Here is a 22,879-nt window from a genome sequence, read left to right on the forward strand (position 1 = left end):
ACAAACACATGCAAACACACATATTTAAACTAAAGTAGCACTGGTGAAGTTTTCATTGTAGTTTTTTTAAAACATGGGATGTACTGTGAAAATTCAATGGCAACCTATCAAGATACTTAAGTGAATATTTCAGTTATTGACATTTATGGCTCAACAATAAAACATGTATGGGAAAATAAAGGAGGCGCTGGGGGGTCATCAGTTTGTCTGAGATACAAGGGATAATTCTTCTAGAGGATGGATTAACCTCACTAAGTAATATACCACTGCAACACACCTTTCTACAGTCTGTCAAGTTTTTGACTTAATGAAGTTTCATACTCCTTGACTGCATTGTTGTCATGGGAAAACTACTTTAAATAACTAAACTCAGGATTCAACATGGTCTGATGGCCCAGAGCCACAAAGTGTTATTCTGTAGTCACCTAATGTCCCATATAGATGAAGCTCTGTGGTGGCCACCTATTGTCACTCTTCTACTTTTTAACAGCACATGGTTTCAATCAATTTTAATGTACTTGCATTCTAAATCTATATTAATAGGGATGCATTTTACTTATTGTTTTGCATTGCAGAAAAAAAAGGTCCACACTTGGTTTATATGGAATGACAGGGGTCCACTGTTGGTTGGTGCATAATGATACAAGTGCCCACTTAGTTAGCATGAAGTGAAATACACACTCCATCATGTATGAATAAGAAAGAAATAAGCAAAAGTGATCATCCGTAAGAGAAATTTTTCATCACAGCTCCACATTACACTTGTTCCAGGCTCTGCCCGTCGTTTTTCTCTAGAGATAGAAACTTTTTCCAACTTTTTTATCTCCGTAGCGATCGCACTCGTCTTCTCCTTCTTCTTCACTTCTTGCTCTGATCTACAGTCTCATTCGTTCTACACATCCCAGAAGCCCCAAAATTACTCACAGTGTGGGCGACAGCGTCCCCATTTAAAAAAAAAAAAAAAAAAATTACCAGCCGCAGAAAACTGCGTTTGACGTATATGTACGTCAATGGCACTCAATGAGTTAAGTGGGAGGTACACAATAAATCTAATTCTAATCAAATTTATTTTGAAAACAAATAGTAGAATGGCAATCTGATTCAGTGATGAATTTGTTACACATTTGGGTTGCTTCCTAATGATTTTTTGATGTTTTAGTACCCAGCTAAACACAAGTGTGTATTCCTTACTATCTACAGTATGTATCTGCCTTGTAGGCACTTTACTTGCAAGTGTGTGTATGCAGTGTTTTATAAATCTGAATATTTTTTGTCACATCACATCTACCCCAACACTTTAGAGCGCTTCTGTCTCGACGCCGTGTTTGCCTTCGTTCTGACCCGAATACAGCATGTGTTGTTTGGGTTAGAAACATGCACATTTGCAAAGGAAAAAGCAAAATCGATTAGCGGAATCATTAAGCATGCACGCACACAATCCCAAGGAAATGATCACGTGGGAACCAGTTCTGAAGAGGAACTGGTTCTCACTTCCCACCCATAGACTTCAGTCTATGATGTGGACACAAAAGCATTCCTCTACATTGAAGTAGTGAAGTCATCAACACTCATGTATTTCACAGATCCTAAAGCCTGGTACACACATAAAGATTCTCTAAATTTCAACCAATTTTTTTATCTGTGAAAGACCCCACACATGAAGATAAAAAATCTGTGATTGAACAGTTTTGATCGTATTGTGTGTGGTGTGCTGTGATATTCCAAACACAGCGCACCACACACATTAAGATTTTTCAGAATCTTGACCCTCCGGTCAGAAAACTCAGAAAGAGATCAGTATTGTTGTAGCTACTCTTTCGGTCTATTTCCGGAATGGACAATGAGAGCGATGTAATTTTTTTTAAATGAAAGCGGGACACTTCAGCCTTTACAACGATACCATCTGTGTGTGTCTGTGTGTCTGTGGCTTCAAACGCCGAGCAGTAAAGCGGCTGTGAGCGGCGGTCACATGATCGTTTAAACATGGTTGCTCTATTGCCGGCTGTTGCTGGCTATGATCGCTACCGTCTTTGCTATCGGCCACCAGGAAATCTCCCGTGTATGCGTGAATGTCTGTGTGAACCTCATGTATTGCCAGGGCTGCATCGTGGCTCTCTGTGGGATTGCTGGTGTTGTGTAGAGAAGTGGCTTGCCGCGAGCAGCATGCAGAGCTTGGCAAGCAGGCACTTCTCAGCACAACACCGGCTTTCCACACGCAAGATGACTTTTGATTCGGAAATATTGAACATGTTTAAGATTTACGATTATCGGCGCCGAACGTTTTCTGAGGCGATTGTTGTGAGAATTTTGACTCTTAACACACCACACACTACAAGAGAATCTCATAAAATAATCTTAAAACCTTAGGATAATCGGCCGATTTTTGTCTTTGGTCGGAAGGGGGAAAATCGGGGCAAAATCAGCCCAATTATCTTTATGTGTGTGGTAGGCTTAACTCTACCTCCACTCTCCACTCTAAATGTGGAACTGGCTTCTGAGAAGTGAGTGAGGGCTTTAAATCTGTGCCAGACGACTTGTGTCAGTCCTTGACTGTCGGCAGTGTGGGGGATGGTTTCTTGTAGCTGACGATGGTCGTTAGCAACTCTGAAGGGCAACCTGGAAAAGACTAACATCCTTCAGCCAAGATCTTATATCCAAATCAGACTAGCAGACAATGGAATTCCCCAGTCCTAGGTTGGCCATGTGCTACACACCTATGGACTTCTGTGGCAACTGTAAAGAGTGGGTGTCCCAGCAATAATCCACCCTGTCAAGTCTTTGACGAGTTTTGTAAAGGTGTGTGATGCCTTGTGATCAGTATAATATTTTGTCAGCCTTTATATGGTCTACCATTGTGTGCCAGTAGAAATGTTGTCTGAAATTAGGTATAATCAGATTTCCAGAGATACAGGGGATAAATCAGCTATAGTGGATGGAATAACTCCAAAATACCCACTGTTGAACTACTGCAACACACATTTTTACTTACAAAACTATTAGCTCTACTGGAGTTCATGTATACCTGTCTGAATATTTTTGGTCCACAACAAAAATGAAAACTAAAACTAAATTTGTGTTTTTTTTCCTTCTGTATATTACACACTGTATCACATAGTCATACACATCTATAGATGAAATTGGTGTATAAATTGAAACCTAATTTAAAGTTGTCAAAAGGTACAGGATTGGCACAGGATCAGAGAGTTTACATTAAGTGGGAAGTACACAATAAAAGCTGTATTCAGTTCACACTGGTGCTCAGCAGAAATGGGTCTGGTTGCTTTCAGGATGTGTGGATTGTACATTCAACAATCCCATATTACTGTACCTTATTCATAGCATCTGAAGTGGATTATAAACAAATTCAATTAATTGTGTTCAGAAGATGGTAAAATGTTATCTAATTTATTTATATTTTTAAGTAATTAATTTGTTATCTATTTTGGTTGTTTCCTAATGATTTTCTTTCGTTTCAGTACCCAGCTAAACACAAGTGTGTATATTCCTTATTATCTAGGTATAACCTTGTGCATGTTGTAGTAAGCAATGCGACTTCATTACATTTACACACAGTTTTCTAAGTAGAGTTGAACATTTTTAATGGGGTTTCAGTCTATGATGTGGGCACAAAACATTCCTCTACATTGAAGTAGTTAAGTCACCAGCACTCATGTATTTCACAGATCCTAACTTTAAGGTAGAGTTGTTGAACTGGGATCTGAGAAGTGAGTGAATGGAGTGAGAGCGGAGTGAGTGCCAGATGACCTGTGTCAGTCCTTGAGTGTGGGCAGTGTGGGGGATGGTTTGTCGTAGCTGACGATGGTCGTTCAGAGTTTCTACCTTCTTTCAGCCAATATCTTATATCAAAATCAGACCGTCCCAGGTCTTAGGTTGGCCATGTGCTACATACGCACCTATGGCCTTTGGTGACTCAACTTCTGTGGCAACTGTAAAGAGTGGGTGTACCAGCAATATTCCATTTTGTCTAAAGAATTGTCAGTTCTTTGATGAGTTTTGTGAAGGTGTGTAATTACCTGTTATAATATTCTGTGACAGGGCCTTTATATGAGCCAGCCAACAACAATTAACATGGAATAAGAAATTAGGATTCATCAGATTGTCATGGATACAGGGAATATGTCAGTGTGTGGACGGAATAACCCCAAAAACCCCCCTGTTAAACTACTCATTAAAAGGTATTTAGAAAATCAAGGGAAACAAAGGAACGCATAAATATAAAAACACATGCAAAGCCTTACAAAGTCTTGTAAAGGACAATTGGGACACAGCAAGAACTATATTCCTCAGACACGGTCCACACCACTGTTAACTTTTTTTAGTTGTGTTGCAGCAGTTCAACATTGAGCTATTTGGGGTTATTCCATCCACACAATGCCTTATCTCTTGTATCTCTGACAATCTGATTAATCCTAATTTCTTGTGCCATGTTAAGTAAGATGTTGTTCCCAGACAACATTTCTGGCAGAGAATGGTAGCTCATAAAAATGCTCTGTGACTCTATATTGCATGTACCCATGTTTCAGTCAGTCTGTTTTGAATGTAAGTAAGTGGAGTGAAATGCACACTCCATCATGTATGAATAAGAAAGAAATAAGCAAAAGTGATCATCCTTAAGAGAAATTTTTCATCAAAACTTAACACAAACATTTCTAATAAAGTAGCTCAGATAAATACAGTGGGGCCAGGCCGTTAAGTGCTTTAAAAACAAACATTAAAAGTTTAAAATCAATTCTGTAAGGGACAGGGAGCCAGTGAAGGGAGTTAAGAACAGGAGTAATGTGCTCACGTCTATTAGTGTTAGTTAAAGGACGGGCAGCAGCGTTTTGGACAAGTTGGAGGCGACTGAGCGAAGACTGGGAGACGCCAACATAAAGTGCATTGCAATAGTCCAATCTAGAACTGATTACTGCAACGCATGGATGGCTTTCTCGTGGTCGTGGCAGTTTAAAAACATTTTGACTGTGTGAATGTGTGTGGCAATAGTTTAACATAGGGATCCTCTCAATGAATTATCCCTTGTATCTCTGACAAACTGATGATCCCCCATTCCCTCTGTATTTTCCCATATCAAATTGTCGTATATCAGTACCTCTTTGATGGTTTACTTGTACATAATATATCATCGTAGGTTGCCATTGAGTTTTCACAGTACACCCCACATAAAAAAACACAACATTACCATTGCTACTTCATTATAAATGTTTGTATTAAGTTTTGATGAAAGTTTTGAGCTTTTGAGGTTAATCCATCCTCTAGAAGAATTATCCCTTGTATCTCCTCTTTTATTTTCCCATACATGTTTTATTGTTGATCCATGAATGTCAATAACTGAAATATTCCCTTAAGTATCATGATAGGTTGCATTGAGTTTTCACAGTAACTAACCCTAACCCCATGTTTAAAAACAAAACTACAATTACAACTTTACCAGTGCTACTTAAGTTGATATATGTGTGTTTGCATGTGTTTGTGTGTCTGTGTGGAGTGTGTATGTCACTCCATGTTAACTAAGTGGGCACTTGTATCATTATGCACCAACCAACAGTGGACCCCTGTCATTCCATATAAACCAAGTGTGGACCTTTTTCTAAAACGTAAATCAACGAATAATTCCTATACAGATTTATGACGCAAATACATTAAAATTAATTGAAATCACATGTATTTAAAAAGTAAAAGTCTGACCATAGGTGGCCCCAACAGAGCTTCATCTATATGAGATGTACGTGGCCAAAAAGTAACTTTTTGTGGCTCTGAGCCATCAGGCCATGTCAAACTGTGAGTAGTTTAAGTATTTTCCATGACAACAATGCAGGCAATAGTTTAACATAGGGACTTTGTGAGATTAATCCTCTCAATGAATTATCCCTTGTATCTCTGACAAACTGATGATCTCCCAAACCTTCTGTATTTTCCCCAAAGATAACAAATTGCCGTGCCAATACTTTAATATCAGTTACTCTCTGATGGTTTATTTCTACATAATATATCATCATAGGTTGCCATTGAGTTTTCTGTAATATAAAACAGTAAATAAAATACATCCCTATGAATACAGATTTATGATGCAAGTACATTAAGATTACCCTAAATCCTAAAACCCTCTATTAAAAAATTAATAGACTGTAGACATGTGTGTTGCAGTAGTACACCCTACATTTAAAAATAATTACAACATTATTGGTGCTACTTTATTAGAAATGTTTGTGTTCAGTTTTGATGAAAAATTTCTCTTACGGATGATCACTTTTGCTTATTTCTTTCTTATTCATACATGATGGAGTGTGTATTTCACTCCATGCTAACTAAGTGGGCACTTGTATCATTATGCACCAACCAACAGTGGACCCCTGTCATTCCATATAAACCAAGTGTGGACCTTTTTCTAAAACGTAAATCAACGAATCATTCCTATACAGATTTATGACGCAAATACATTAAAATTAATTGAAATCACATGCATTTAAAAAGTAAAAGCCTGACCATAGGTGGCCCCAACAGAGCTTCATCTATATGAGATGTACGTGGCCAAAAAGTAACTTTTTGTGGCTCTGAGCCATCAGGCCATGTCAAACTGTGAGTAGTTTAAGTATTTTCCCATGACAACAATGCAGTTAAGTAGTATAAAACACCAGTACAGTGAAAAATTAATAGACTGTAGAAATGTGTCTGGCAATAGTTTAACATAGGGACTTTGTGAGATTAATCCTCTCAATGAATTATCCCTTGTATCTCTGACAAACTGATGATCTCCCAAACCCTCTGTATTTTCCCCAAAGATAACAAATTGCCGTGCCAATACTTTAATATCAGTTACTCTTTGATGGTTTACTTCTACATAATATATCATCATAGGTTGCCATTGAGTTTTCTGTAAATAAAATACATCCTTATGAATACAGATTTATGATGCAAGTACATTAAGATTACCCTAAATCCTAAAACCCTCTATTAAAAAATGAATAGACTGTAGAAATGTGTGTTGCAGTAGTACACCCTACAGTAAAAAAAAATATTACAACATTATTGGTGCTACTTTATTAGAAATGTTTGTTTTAAGTTTTAATGAAAGTTTTCTCTTAAAAACTATCACTTTTGCTTATTTCTTTCTTATTCATACATGATGGAGTGTGTATGTCACTCCATGCTAACTAAGTGGGATCGTGTGTCATTATGCATCAACCAACAGTGGACCCCTGTCATTCCATATAAACCAAGTGTGGACCTTTTTCTGCAATGTAAGTCAACTAATAATTCCTATACAGATTGAGAACACATGTATATTGTAAAATTGAAACCCTGTGCTTAAAAAAACTGGACAAGAAACAATAACAAGGTCAATTTTTTTTAATGTTTAATCAGAATTCAACAGAAATTATCTAAATGACCATTTTATTTAAAATTTTGTTATGGGTGATCATTTTTTTCAATATTTTAAATTTTCTATTATACCTAATACAGTGTTGAGTTTAAACTTAAGACATCCATGAAAACGGAACCTTTATATTTTGTTACAAAGAATAACAAATTATGTTTCAAGGTACTGGTATGTTCACTAAGGAGCCTGTTTGATAGCCTCTCTACAGTCTGAAAGGCTGCCAGGGCTGCAAGTCGTTCACACTATGGAGGAGTGTAAGAAACGACGTGTGTGAATGAGTCGTTAAAACCCCTGCTCCAGCCTGCCGGGGCACTGCTGAATATGGTATTTTACACACACACACACTCAGGTCCCCTCTTGGCTAAAGTTAAAAAAATTAACCAGAAGGTTTTTCACATGATTTTAAGTTGATTTAAAGCATGTCCAACAGGGGACCTAAAAAAAGTCCCCTGTTGGCTGCTTGGTCCCCTGTTGGTGAATGTGTAACGACGCCGATGTCCCCTCTTAGATAGGAACAACAGTGCACACACACACACACACACACACACACACACACGGACGCAGGAGGACTTGACAGGTGAAGAACAGTACATTTTCCGCACCGGTGCCGCTGCAGCTGTGGGGCTGTTTGCAGCAACAACAGAGGTTACAAAACAGGTCGGGATTTTGTTTCATAAATTGTGTTGGAATGTGAAGACAACAACATTTTTCTGGGTGCATTCTCATCCATATGTATTTATGAAAGCACAGTGACCACCGGGATCCTCTGAAACCTCACCTCACATAGTCACACTTCCATATAATATTCATCTGGTACACACACCCCGGTGCTGCTGCTGCTGCTGGATCCTGACAGGTTCCACTGGAACGCCACCATTACTGAGCTGAAGGGAAGTGACAGTGCTGACACCAGTACAGCTGTGGCCCTCCTGCTGCCACTCCAGCCACTGCTGCTGCTGCTGCCATCACTACGGCTGCTTCTCTAATCCTGGCACTAATAGGGATTTTAAGCAGTAATGGTTGAAGGGACGGCTATGATATGATGTAATGACAATGACATTTCCATTGCAGACAAACTGTCTGCTACAGGAGACAGACTTACAGCAAATAGTTAGCCCAGTGTTTTTCAACCTTGGGGTCGGGACCCCACGTGGGGTCGCCTGGAATTCAAATGGGGTCACCTAACATGTCTAGTAAAAAATACTGATAAAAATATATTGTTTAAACTTATTATTATTCTTTTTAAAATTATGATTTAAAACACCACACACAATGTTAAACAACTGTATTCTATACTTTCACTTTCTCAAATATAAATTGAGTTCAAATAAAATGCGACATAAAAATATCTGAGCTGGCGCATCTTGATTGACGGCCGCGATCATGTGACTTCACATGATGAGTTGGGCATCTTGTTGGAATTCTGTCCTTGTCCACGTTTACATGCAATGGGGGAAATCAAATAATCGACAGAAATATATCTGCCTCCTCAACACTAGGTGGCGATTTAAGTGGTTAAAGAGCAACTATACAAGTCAGTTTTCTTTTCCTCTGTGTTGCTAACCCTCCTCCCGACCATGTGCATTTGTTTTTAATGAATAATATGCTGAACCTCCTCTTCCCCACGGATAATGAGAAGCTCACGAATTTCCCTGTCTTGCCAGTGCTGCAACACGTTGATCAAATCCCAGTCTCGAATGTGAGCAGAGCTTTGTTTTGGGACGTGATATGAGACGCGACTGGCGCGATGTTATAACGTGACGTGACGTAACGCTCAATGTCATCACGTAAATTAGCGGGCTGACCCTTGTCTGGCGCTCCCACTGCAACCGATCAGAGCCGAGCCGATTGAAGGCGATTTAAAATTTTTACCCGCGATGCTTGCTGAGTCGTTTGACCAATGTCAATTGTTAGCGGGTTTAAACAGGTTTTTTGGCCAGTGCGAAAGGGGTATTTTACACTTTCTTTGGCTTTGGAGCATTATTCTACTGGTGAATACAAAACATGTTGTCGTATCGTCCTTTAAAAGTTGTGATGATCCCTGTTGTGTTGTCTTCATTAGATAGGTGGGTCAGATTTCTTTCTACCTGCCGTGACAACAGTTTATGTGCGGTCATAATTCCTCTGTTTATGATGCTCCATCATAGTAAAGTCAATGATGCTATAAATTAAAAGATAATGTTACACTGGTCATATCACAGAGGAAATGGTGTTGTTGTTGTCTGTTAGTGAAGCCAAGTTCAACTTTTCGTCCAGATGCATGATGCTGTGGCCAGGACCGTCTGTCAGTAGCTGCTGCTGCTGCAGTCACTGTCACTATGACTGCTTATGATTTTGCTAATTTTGCTAATAAGTCAGACGGACACATGCTAATAGAAGCTCACCACAAATACAGTATACTACATCAATATTTATATATACTATAGTATTTGAAGAATATGGAAGTTAAATGTACCAAGTACAAGTACCAAAATTACTGCATGACAAACTACACTCCCATTTTGCCCAACACAGTTATCGAACAAGAAGTACATCATATTGCTGAGAGTGAGAACAGGTATAATTCAAAGAACAGTTCTGTACAGAGCTATGGTTGCCTGGAACTCTCTACCAGTTCATATTGCTCATGAAAGTAACAAAGATCAGTTTAAATTGCTGTTAAAACAGTATCTCTTAGAATTTAATGAATTATGATTTAACATATTGAGTTTATAAAGAGGTCTGGTTTACAGTTGTGGTTGTACCCTTTTTCTTGGAGTGGAAATATGTGTGAGTAGCATGGTTGCAGTCACTTCAGACAGTCAATGCTTATTTATGTGATTTATTTATTTTTATGTATTTACTTTGTGGGTATATTATATTAGATTACTGGTATTGAAGTATAGAATGGAATCTGAGTAGAGAAATGGTGATGTCTGTGGTGTCTGTCAAATGTCAGATTTTTTCATTATTAGGGAGCCTTTGTTGTTTGTTCTTGTTGTGTCATGTATAAATGTATGTTTCTTATGTGTAAATGTGTGAATGTTTATGTGTGTGTTGTGTGTATGTCGGACCCCAGGAAGAATAGCCGATACTGCTGCGGGTGCTAATGGGGATCCTAATAAAGAAAAGAAAAGAAAATGTACCCTTTTGGTTGTATAATTTATTAATTGCATGTTGTAACAAATATTGTGAAAAAACAAAATTATGTAAAGTTAGAGTATATTTTGGATTTTGAAGCTCATTGAACAACCAGTATACTTAATCAGAGGTTAAAGTAACATCTACACTGTGTTGCTTAGGTTATTTATTGTCTTCTTTTTATCTCGCTGGTCCTGAAAAACACTTTTTTGTTCTCTGCGTTTTTAATAAAGAATGACAAAATGATCTGAATCAGAATCACAAACACACAAGACTTGTGTATTAGATGGCAAACTCAACATGCAAACAGGTAAACAGTAAACTTCTCAGGTCTTAAACCAGACCTGTGTATTTCGAAAAGCAGCCTGCCTGAGTGTGTGGTGGTGGACTTCCTGCAGCAATTTTATAAGTGTGTGGTCTCTTTTGGGGCTTCTGGTGCCTCTACATGTACGCCCTCTATACCATATTTTTTTGTGTACTTGTTAGATTGAATGGATTTAACTTATGTGCATATTTGCCATCTATTGTAATTGTGTCTTTCTCTAAAAATTCTAAATACTTTTTAAGATACTTATCTTGGGAACATTTGTTGAATATTTGTCAAATACTTGTTATTTATCTATAAATTTGTATTTGTGTGTTTATTGTTTTCTATTTATCGGCTCATCTTCCCTTACTGATGTATGTCTTTTGGGTTGCCTCACCTGAGTTGCGTCATGGGCTTGATTTGGGGGGTGGGACCAATTGCCTATATGAGCGAAATGTTTCCTTTGTCTCTTATCCTGACGAAGATCCACTGTGATTGAAACGTTGATCTACAACAGGAGTGTCAAACATGCGGCCCGTGGGCCAGAACCGGCCCTGCAGAGGGTCCAATCTGGCCCTCAGGATGAGTTTGTCAAATGTGAAAATTTGAAATTGCACATATTTTTATCAAGAAATTTCAGGTGGTTCATAATATGTTTTGTAAAAGGATAGTTCAGTAACTGTAAACATCTTATTAATGCTCTAAAACAGAGGAACATTTCAATTTTTAAAATATATTTAAAGGTTAATATGCTATTATTTTGTGGCCCCTGAACTAAATTGAGTTTGACATCCCTGATCTACAATAAATACTTGAGGAGCTTTATACAGTGTGCGGACTTCGCTCTTTTTTTCTAAGTCAATTTTGTTTGTTAGTCTTGCACCTGTAACAGGTTTGGATGTGCGTACTTCACCCCACTATTGTGTTGTCAGGGCTTCTGCAGCAGCCTCCTCCCTCAGATGTGCCTCTCTCAACTTTATTCTAACAGTTGATGTAGCTGATGAATGAGGCTCACATTAGACATTACCTTCCAATTGCAGCTGAATGAGTGAGCACTTAAATGAAGATTAGTTGGAATAGCTCATTAGCCAGCGCTGCTGTATGAGGGTGAGACAAGCTGCAGGCGTTACACTCACATTTACATTAAGGTGTTTAACTTATTCCAGATTCGATAAGTGGACCAACATTAGTTACCACTGATTAATATAGTATATCCCCGTGCCCCTTGAATAAAGAACTAAGTGGTGTGTTTAAAGCTGTTAATACTCGTTTAGACTGACTACACTGACTTCTTGACCTTAATGCTCAGGATGTCTGCTTGCATTGTGTCTACAGGTTTTACAGCTTGGCTAACTCTAACAGTTGTAGCAGTGTCATGTGCTTTACGAAAATGGGTTTTCATCAGGGGCGCAGTGTGTGATTTTTGTTGTGATCATCAGTACCCTGTGTGATCGGTCAGGGTTAAATTGCCCCGAACCTCCATTAGACATTGTCCAGTCTTTCCACCAAGCTGGTTCCAGTGCTGGTTCGGAGCCAGAGCCTGACTTAACACCGGTTCTTTGCTTTTCCACCGCCTGAGAACCATCTCCTGGCTCTCAAAACTGGTTCCAGACGAGCACACTCTCTTTGCTGGTCTAGATCAAAGAACCAAGGTGGGTTGGGCTTCTCCCGTCCAAAGATTTTCTTGGTCAACCAGTCGCCATTTAGGGCCATTAGTCAACTAATCATTGCAGATAATGATATGCATTGTGGAGCAGGGAACAGTTTGAATTCTAGGGCTGAGATAGAATGTGAAGTAATATTGTTAACAGTTTGCTACATTACAGAGAAATACAAAGCAAAGTCAAAGTCAGCTTTATTGTCAATTCCACAATATGTACGGGACATAAGAGAATCAAAATTGTGTTTCTCTCAGACCCTTGGTGCGGACAGTTAATAAACAAACAGACAGTAAACATTTAAAAAACAATAAAACAATCTGCAAATCTAAAATACCAATCTAGAATAAATATGAATAAAAAAACTAAGCTAAACTAGTAATAAAAAATAAGTAGTGGAAATAAGCAGTAATAACATCTCAAAATGATCCCAGATTTTAGATTCCTTACCAGACATTATAATAAACCACGACCCACGACTTCCTGTATCTGGCCCTTCAAATTAAAAGCCCTCTAGCCTTTCATGCATGCAGTCATAGATTTTTTCTTAATTTCGACAAGACACGGCTCCATATGTTTTTTTTGTTTTGTTTGTTTTTTATTTTGCAACCAATCAACCAATGAATTTTAGGTTGACTAATGACTTCTTGGTCAAATAACGCTTGGTTGAATATTTGTTGGCAGAACTTAGTAATAAGTGACGGAAGTCATGGTCATCAGTGAGGATACCAAGGCTGCAGCACTTGAAACTATATTTACCAAAATTTAGTAGATGTAATATTTTTCAATGAATAAGAAAGAAAATCAGAAAAAGTCAATTTCATTGTAATGATTTGGACAGTTTGGACCTTGATGCTCTGCACATCTGGAGTGCTGCAAGGCACGGACCCATTTAATCCCATCGGTCACAAAAGTGACCGTAAAAAATATTTCCAGTTGAAAGGCCCTAAAAATGTTAGTAAATGGAGTATCAACATATTTCCAAAAAATACTGAAGCAAGAAACCCTCCTGATCACATATGTGCAGTTTCATATGTTTAGTGTAAATTGTCACATGATCAGAGCTGATTACTTCCTGGTTGCACCATCCGAGGAAGATGGCTGCATCAAAGCCCCGACAAAGAAGGTCAGCAAAGAAGGTTGACATAAAGATAAGAGAAAGATTTTTGGGACACATCATCTTTAAGGTGTCTAGTGTTGACATATGCATCTACAATCACTCAACTGTGTTTAGTGTGGTCACAGCATGAGTAAAATTGTTGACGGCAACAATAGTGACCGGTGGGATAACACAGTGTAAGTAGCTAACTTTCTACTTTTTAAAAACTTTCTTTTTTTATTATTATTATTTAAATTTGAATCAAACACAGTACATGTTGGACCTTACAGACCCTAAAGCATTTCAGTTAACCTATCTCTCAAAGTGAAATAGATGTTGTCCCCAGTGACTGTGATATGGACTACTGTATAAGGGCGAGACAGGTCAATTGCCAGCCAGGCTGTTGAATGAAAGTTAGGCAAAAAAGATTATGTAAGAAACAGTGTTATTAGGAATGATAACTTCCCTCTCACCACCCCACTTCCACCCACTGTTGGTGCAGAGGCAAATCCCTCTACCCACCTGTACCCACCAGAGCAGCCATGGGCAAACTTTCCCACAAAGGGCCGTGTGGCTGCAGGTTTCTGTTCCAACCAAGTAGCACACCAGACTTGATTCATTTCAACAACTGATCTCAGTCTTCAGACAGCTGATTGGTCAAACTGTGTGCACTTGGTCAAACTGTATGCTCTTGATTGGTTGGAACTAATACCTACAGCCACACAACCCTTTGTGGAAGAATTTGCCCATGCCTACACCAGAGGGTCCAGACAGATCAAAAATAAAATCTAAACATTCAAACAAACTTCATAAGGTGTCTCAGTCAGGTCCAAGAAGTGGTGGGGGCCCACCTTTACATGGTCCCTCAATGCACTCATAAGCAGCCACCTCTTCTACAGAGATGTTGTACGAAGGAAGTCTCATACATGGGTCGGTGACAAATAAGGGTTGGCAAGATGAGCAATTCATGAATTTTCTTTAAAAAATATTTTAAAAGCTTGCATCAAATTTGTTAAAATGTGCATTTTGTAGTCATATTGGTTTTATGTCTTTTGAAATGACATTTGAACCTGAACAAAAGTAAGACTGAGGTTATGCAGGTTACCTCTATTCTGAGTGACCCCTACTGTAGGTCAATAAGTCAATATTGCACTAAAAATGTACATTTACAATGGTAAAATGAAAAGTGCACTAAAGCAATATTGCACTAAAATGTAAATCCAATAACAAAGTTACAATATGCATGTCTTAAATTTTTCACAAAAGTGACAATGGCAATGTTGATAGGCGTCTTTTTGTTTCTGCTTTTAGTTGTTCTACATGTTTTTGATATGTAAAATAGTCACACTAACATGTGATAAAGCACACAAGCATCTGTTATGAATGCTGGCACTGGTAACAGTAAAAAAAAAGTTCTGTAGTACAGCCCAGTTAAAATTGGGCTGGAATATAAGCAATTTGATAGCTATGATGGATATGTAAAATTAGTATACATATTATCCCACCGGTCACAATTGTGACCGACTATAAAACACACCTTTTCACCTATTTTTCCATGAAAATTGAAAAAAATAATGATTGATTATTTCAAAGGGTTGCTAATGGCACATGGTTTGGATATTTTCATGCCTGGGAAAAATTTGGGATTAAATGGGTTAATACTGCTGCCATGGAAATACTATTGGCTTTTATCATCCCTTTGATGCTCTTATTTTCTTATCAAAGTTTGCATACTGTACAGTAAGTACTAACATACAGTACAGTCATATGATATTTGTTGACACGTTGTACATTGTGCTCCCCATAGTGGAAGACTCTGAGGAAGGGAGGGGATGAGCTAAGCATAGTGACCCAATATTTTTCAAATCAAAAACAACCCAATTCATTTCCCTTCTGTAAGGTGTCAGATGTCAGATGTGTAAACTTGGCGTGACACCAGAGGCTGTGACAGAGCGGCTTATTCCTCACTGAGGACAGGCAGCATGAGCCAGAGACTGCAGGATATTTTACCAGCTGACGTGGAAATCAATGTAGTGGTTGTAGGGATGCCACTCCAAAGTCTGCACTTACTCACGTCCTTTGTGTGAGTTTCAGACTAAAGAATTGGTCTGTCCCAGTTGAGAGAATGCTGATGTGTTGTGTTGGTCATTATTATGATAATCTTTTTAATTAGCATCCCTGATTTCATCGTGAAAGTCCTGAGAGGAAGTCATTTGTGACTCTGCCTGTGTCTTTGTTCAGACAGCACAATACATAAGGTGATATACCGGTGCATCTGAATAAAGAATATGATGGAGGTCAGCAGTCTTCTCTATGATAGTGGAGCTACTGAACCAGACTAAGGGCCTGATCTACTAAAGGTTTGCTTGTATAAAAACGTGTGCAAACTTGATGTCACCCACAAAAAAATGTGCAAGCTGATCTACTAACCGGGTGCACTGAGGATTGTGTCTCTCAAATGGGCAAAAAAGGACACGCGATGCATTTAGCGTGTTTGCCTTGATGAATATGCAAATATGGGCATTTTGGCAAGAACGTGCAAAATATTGGGAGGAGTAGATGCAAATAGATTTATTTAGCGCAAGCAATGTGATTTACCAAACCTGAAACAGACTGTGGTGGAAGTTTTTGCCTCTTTATTTAGTACATAATTTTGTATTGTCTGGCACAGCTTTTTTTTCTTTTATTGATTTAATACCTGCCAGGGCAAAAGCTCTTATATCTCTGCATTTCCTCGCATCGGGGTCATTCCAGCAAACTGTAGTCTGGGGCCGGTGACTCGCTGTTTTGGTAAGCAACTGGATCCAGGGCGAGAGAGACAGGCCTTTCCGTCAAAATAAAAGCACCAGGCTAATAAAATGCGATGAAACTTTTTAATTTAAGGAATATAATTTACAAGAAAGTCCCCGAGCCATTAAGTTAACCTTTTGCTTTTATTGTATTACAAGTTAATGTCTATTTTATAAGTTTTATGTTGGTGAACACTTTTACTTTAGTGAATTTGGTGACTTCCGGATCCACTGGAAGACTGGAACCAGAATTCAGACAAAATTCGGAGTTAACAGACGCGGGGCTAAGCGAACTGTAGCAGTTTTTCAGGTGTGTTAAAAGTCATCTAAGCGCTGTTACGCACACAGCATATCTCTCCTCCTGTGCGCTTCTCTCCTTTCCTCTCCTCCCTCTTGAGTATGTGGCTGCTTAGCTCCGGGACCGGGACTGAGAGACTTCACCTCTGTCTTCACCCTGTCTTTGATCCCTCTGGTCAGTGTGGCCTGAGTGTCCCACCTGAGCTCTCTATTAATCCATCGGATCAAATTTCATGCGGCATCCAGCTCTCTGTCCACACTCTCCATGGCAGAAACGATTACCACGCACAAAACCCTCATTTAAATACTGCGGTTTGCGTGTGCTGTCATTTAGTGGGTTACTCTTAGTAGATCACCTGTTTTTCATGCACTAACCAAACACGCAAATTTTTACCAGGAGCGCGCAATTTAGCGCCCATTATCTGGGATCTTAGTAGATCAGGCCCTAAGAGACCGTTTAAAGGCTCAGGAAACCTTTTCACTATATTCTCTTTTTTTTTAGATACTGAATTTTGGGTTTTCGTTAAATGTAAGCCATAATCATTACAATTAAAAGAAATAAAAGACATGAAATATTTATCTCCACTGTTTTGTACTGCAGCTGGTGATAGTGGTTCTGAGGACTCACACATCGCTCATACAGAGTCTCTCTGTCCATTATCATATGATAAATTATCAGTCATCAAAGTGCCTGAAGTCTTGGTAATTCCTATATTGACAAAGGGTGTAAGGGTACATTGATCAATTGATTCTATGACCAATGAGCCAGTAGCATTGATCCAAAAATGAAAACATTAATCAGATATTGATACATATACAGTATTTTGAGATTCCCCTTGTGATCTGCTGCAATTTACATTTTTTTCAATTTTCCTTTTGCAAAGACGTGCGCGTGTTAATTACTAAAAGTATTTAGTTTGAGACTCTAAATAGGAGAAAGGCTCACACTAAATCATCCTTCAAATGTAAACTTCCTGTTGTGTTGTCTGTCATAGAATCTGAAAATCCTGAAGCTCAGTAAATCGGAACCTATTTAAGATGTAAGTTTAAGGTTGATGATATTTTAGTAGCTTTTGTGGTTTGATATGAGAGGAAGTGATTTTGTTTAATTGGCAGAACAGAATCTCGTATCGATCAGTGATCCAGGGATTAAATCTAATCGTAGCATGACAAAAATGTAGTATTGACACAGTTAAATGTTTTACTTTACACTGATATAACACATCTGGCTGTTTTTACTCATGTGCGCACACACACATGCACACGCACGCGCACGCGCACACACACACACACACACACACACACACACACACACACACACACACACACACACACACACACACACACACACACACACACACACACACACACACACACACACACACACACATTGTACAAATGTAAGTGGCTTCCTTTGAGGTGGGGAACCCAATGTAGTGGTTTGACTCTTGCTACCAGAGTCAGAACACAGAACGACCTTCACAGGCAGAAGTCGATGCAGCGTGAACTCCGAGGTTATTCTTTGCAATGTTGTCTTTTGTACACACAAAAGACAGCTGAGCTCCCTCTGCACCACTGTGGCGACATCTTGGATTTCCTCTGAGGATAAACATTAATCTGTTTACACATCAGAGAAAAATAATGGATGTTTCTATGAACTGAACCGATCAGCTGCAGCTCTGTGCTACAGTCATTCCGCTCACTGAAATTCATATTGCTGTTATTATATTATTTAATCTGGAGTGCAGAAATAGAGGCGTCTGTTTATTGTGAAGCAGGCACAAGAAATGCTATGAATTTGTTAGAGTTTACAATAGGAAAGTGTTCAGATTGGTTTCATTAATTGCATATATTTCCATCCATTTGGATAACATAGTTCCAACATTAATAAAGCTAGTTTTACATTTAACTTCAGTGACACACACTATACTGTTGTTTGCCTGACAGATACACCTATTAGGGCAAACATGGAAGTGGTAATTAAAGGTCCAGTGTGTAATAATTGACAAGGTTTATTGGCAAAATCTGTATACTACCCATGAATATATTTGTATAAGAGTATAATCGCTATAAAATAAAATTCCTTTGGTTTTCCTAGCCTTATAATTCTTCTTTTATATATACATTAGGGCTGTCAGGCGATTAAAAAAATTAATCTAATTAATTACAGGATTTGTAATTAATTAATCTAATTAATCTCATATCTGCTAACGGTACCCAAATAAAGAATTTGAATTCTAGGACATTACAAAATTGTATTGCATGACTAATCAATTGAATACACTGAGAAGAGAAGATTTGAAATCCACATTTTTATTGATAAAGTGCATTTCATAAAAGAAATTGAAAATAAAATGGTCAAGCACATCCCAGCAAACCAATTAGGCCAGGTGCATTATTCAAAAATGCAATACAAATACACTTAAATACATTTCAGAAATAAAATAAGGCTAGGTCTGAAATAGGCACTTAAGCAGACTCTCAATCAAAATGAGTACCAAAGCTGACTCAATACAGCAATTCAAAATGAATAGTATAAGTATAGCACGCCTCTAAATAAGGCAAAATCAAGAACAAGAAGCCAACAGGCATTTCTTTTAGGCCTATCACTTAGGCCACATTTGCTGCTGACACAGCAGAACATGGCAAGGCAAGGCAAGGCAAGGCAATTTTATTTGTATAGCCCGTTTTTACAAACAGTTTGTCTCAAAGGGCTTTACATGGCATCGTAACAACATCCTCTGTCCTTAGACCCTCACATCGACTGAGGAAAAACTCCATGGAAAACCCTTTTACAGTTTTTCTCAGTTGCTAAAACACTAAACCCTGTTGTCTAAACCAAATTCTCAGTTGCCTGAACCCACTGATTGAATCAGTCACTCTTTTGGCAAAACCATCAGCACTTTTCACCTGTTTAGACACAGCTTACCAACACATTTTCATTGTGATGCACCTGTGTTGCAAAATGCTGAGCACAGGTGGCAAAAGTCAAACACAAGTGAAGCACAAGTTTCACCGGTTGAACACAACAACTCAAAATTGATAGAACTTATGTCCAATGATGTGAGGGCACATATACTGTAAGCCAGTTCAGGATGAAATTACAGAGAAATGATGCTGTGGCTGAGTTGTGCACTTCTCATTTCTATACTTTTGTACTTTATTTTTACATAGGCTTACTGCATACAAGTGCTAAATGCACAAGATTTCTGTTTGTTTTTGTACTGTACAAGTGCTACGTGTAAATGCACAAGATTTCTGGTTTTTCTTTGGTTTTTTTTTTTTTTTTTTTACAGTACTATGTACAAGTGCTAAATGCACAGGTTTTTTGTTTTGCAAGAGGAGAAGATGAGAGACGACAGGGTGAAGGAAGAAAGGATGAGGGAGCGAGGGAGGGAGGGATGAACTGGGAAGAAAAAATAAGAAGGAAGGAAAAGGGATGAAATGGATGGATGTGAAATGGATGTGGAGAGGGAAGGAGGAGGGTGAAAGAAAGGGAAGGAGAGAAGTGCTACAGTGTAAATGCACAGGTTTTTTGTTTTGCAACATGCATTTAGCCTACAGTGAACGATAAACATTTATTTCTACAGCTTCATGTGCTGAGCATTGTGTTTTCTATTTTTCTATGTAGTGTTTAGTGGCTGCTCAGTAGTGTTTTTAATTTTGATTGACTCGGGGCACGATTTGACAACAGAGTTCAGTTTTGGGCACAGATTGAACTGTTTTGAGGTGAAAGTTTGGTTTTGCAAGAAGAGTCTGAGGTTTTGTGAATGTAGCTTGAAAATTGGGGTTTGTGTTCACAGTTTAGAGAAAATGAGAGAAGCATTCGAGAAATGTGTCTTAGCAATCGAGAAAAACTGTAACAGGGAAAAGTCGGAGAAACCTCAGGGTGAGCAACAGAGGAGGGATCCCTCACCCAGGACGGACAGATGTGCAATAGATGTTGTTACAGACAAGAAAACAGTTTACAGTTTGTCACAGAATGTGCGAAATATGGAAATGTTAGCAGGAGTTGATGAAGGCAGTCTCTGGTGAGGGAGGGGGGGGCGGGGGGGGGGGGGCAGGGAGAGCTGGCCAGCTCGAAGGGAGGGCTGGGTGGCAGACTGGTCCATGGGAAGGAAGGGGAGGCCGGTCTAACAGCAGGGGAAGGGGTGGGAGGGGGGGCGATGCAGGCGGCGGCTGGTGCAGAGAGATGGAGCTCCGGTGGATCTGCGGAAACACAGAGAGAGTGCGAGACACCAAGGCCAAACTACAAAGTACAACAGAAAATGACAGTTCAAAAATATACTGAGGAGAAGAGAGGAGAGGAGAGGGGAGGGGAGGGGAGGAGAGGAGAGGAGAGGAGAGGAGAGGAGAGGAGAGGAGAGGAGAGGAGAGGAGAGGAGAGGAGAGGAGAGGAGAGGAGAGGAGAGGAGAGGAGAGGAGAGGAGAGGAGAGGAGAGAAGAGAAGAGAAGAGAAGAGAAGAGGAGGAGAGGGCTCTGTGTAACCAGATGTGTCCCCAGCAGTCTAAGCCTATAGCAGCGTAGCTATAAAATGGTTCAGAGCTACCTGAACCAGCCCTAACTAAAAGCCCTGTCATAAAGGAAGGTCTTAAGTCTAGACTTAAATGTAGTTAGAGTGTCTGCCTCTTTGACCCATGGAGAGAGCTGGTTCCACAGTAAAGGAGCCCGGTAACTGAAGGCTCTACCTCCCAGTCTGTTTTTAGAGATACTGGGAGTCACTAACAGACCTGCATTCTGGGAGCGGAGTGCTCTGGTAGGACAGTAAGGAATGATTAGTTCTTTCAGATAGGTTGGAGCTTTATCATTAAGAGCCTTATAAGTCAGCAGAACATGACACTGTTTACCAAAAATCAAAAGCTACAGTATCTGGGGCATAACAACTCAAACCCAAAAGAGGATCTGGGGTTACAGTATCAACTCCTCAAATCAAAAACCCACCCCAAGCTAACGTTAGAGGATCTGACAACAGACAACTTTATGCTTTCTTGAGCCAGTTGCTCAGACAAACAAGTTTGTTTACATTGTCTGAGTGTAAGGCTGCCCTCTTCTTTTGTATGATGTTACCTGCAAGTGAAAAGAGTCGCTCACATGGAACTGACGTAGCAGGAGTAGCCAGGTATTTGCGAGCAAGAGAGGACAGCTGTCCATAGGCTCCTGCGTGAGCTGCCCACCACTCCAGTGGACAATCACGCATTCCAATGCACGGCTCAGCTTTGTAGTGGGCTAGAGGCCCCAGCTCCTCCTTGTCTGAGTCGGAGTCTGAAGAACACAGCAGGAGGAGGCTCTTCTTTGCTGCTGGCTCATCCCCTGTGGGTTGAGGAGCAGCAGGTCCCGCTTCTGATCCTTGCAGCATCTCCTCAATCCAGGTCCACACCTTAAAAGAGGGAAAATTAATTTGTTGCATTAGAACCAAATCACTTGCAGAGCACTGGTCTTCTCAGTCACACACATACCTCATTCCTCTCATTCTTGTGTATGCTCCTCAAGTCCTTGAATCGCGGGTCAAGGGCTGTAGCCACCTTCAGCCATCTGTTGTTGATGGTGGCCATGCGTGTGTCTAGCTCCTTTGAAAAGGTGGCCTTGAACTTTATCATGTAGCCTGGATCCTCATCAGTGGGATTCATGAGACGGTTGAGATGGCAGAGTGCGGGGAGCACCACTGAGCATGAGACATAGGTGTCCCCTCCAAGCAACTCAGTCACATCTCTGCAGTGGAGCAAAAAATATGGCAATAATGAACTCACAACATTATTGAAGTGAGTGTGAGTGTGTGAGAGTGTGAGAGTGTGTGAGTGAGTGTGTGAGGGAGTGTGTGAGTGAGTGAGTGAGTGAGTGAGGGAGGGAGAGAGGGAGGGAGGGAGGGAGGGAGAGGTGAGTGTATGAAAGGGGGAGAGAGAGAGGTATGTGTGTATGAGTGAGAGAGAGGGACATACCTGCAGGGTTCGAGAACAACCTCCAGCCTCTGGAGTTTGTTAGACTCTAGGTTGGTCAGTGTGGCCAGGTTGTGCTTCTGTCTGGCCAAAGTGGCATTCACAGCCTCCTGGTTCCGCAGGTACCGTGAGATCATGGAGACCGTCGAATTCCATCTTTCAATAAAATAAAAACTGCATTAGTCCCGCAGGAGACTGTAAGACTGTAAGTTTTGAGCAGCATGTTGTACATACAGTAGTTGCACTGAACCACACACACACACACCACCCCACACAT

The 22,879-nt window shown here is 39.7% G+C and overlaps 2 protein-coding genes across 2 annotated transcripts in view; one reads left to right on the forward strand and one right to left on the reverse strand.

Annotated features, from left to right (window-relative positions):
• LOC146983526 (junction plakoglobin a-like) overlaps window positions 1-22,879 on the forward strand; it is a 209,584-nt gene that overhangs the window by 7,568 nt on the left and 179,137 nt on the right. The window lies entirely within an intron of this gene.
• LOC146983527 (E3 SUMO-protein ligase ZBED1-like) lies at window positions 21,648-22,739 on the reverse strand. The gene is made up of 3 exons (XM_085785620.1): window positions 22,606-22,739; window positions 22,126-22,378; window positions 21,648-22,046 (listed from the first exon to the last, which is right to left on the reverse strand). The coding sequence occupies exons 1-3, from the start codon at window positions 22,737-22,739 to the stop codon at window positions 21,648-21,650; spliced, it is 786 nt and encodes a 261-aa protein (XP_085641746.1).

This window comes from Trachurus japonicus, chromosome 8 (genome assembly GCF_045865225.1).
Source record: "Trachurus japonicus isolate A0001 chromosome 8, Traja_1.0".
NCBI classification, from domain to species: Eukaryota; Metazoa; Chordata; class Actinopteri; order Carangiformes; family Carangidae; genus Trachurus; species Trachurus japonicus.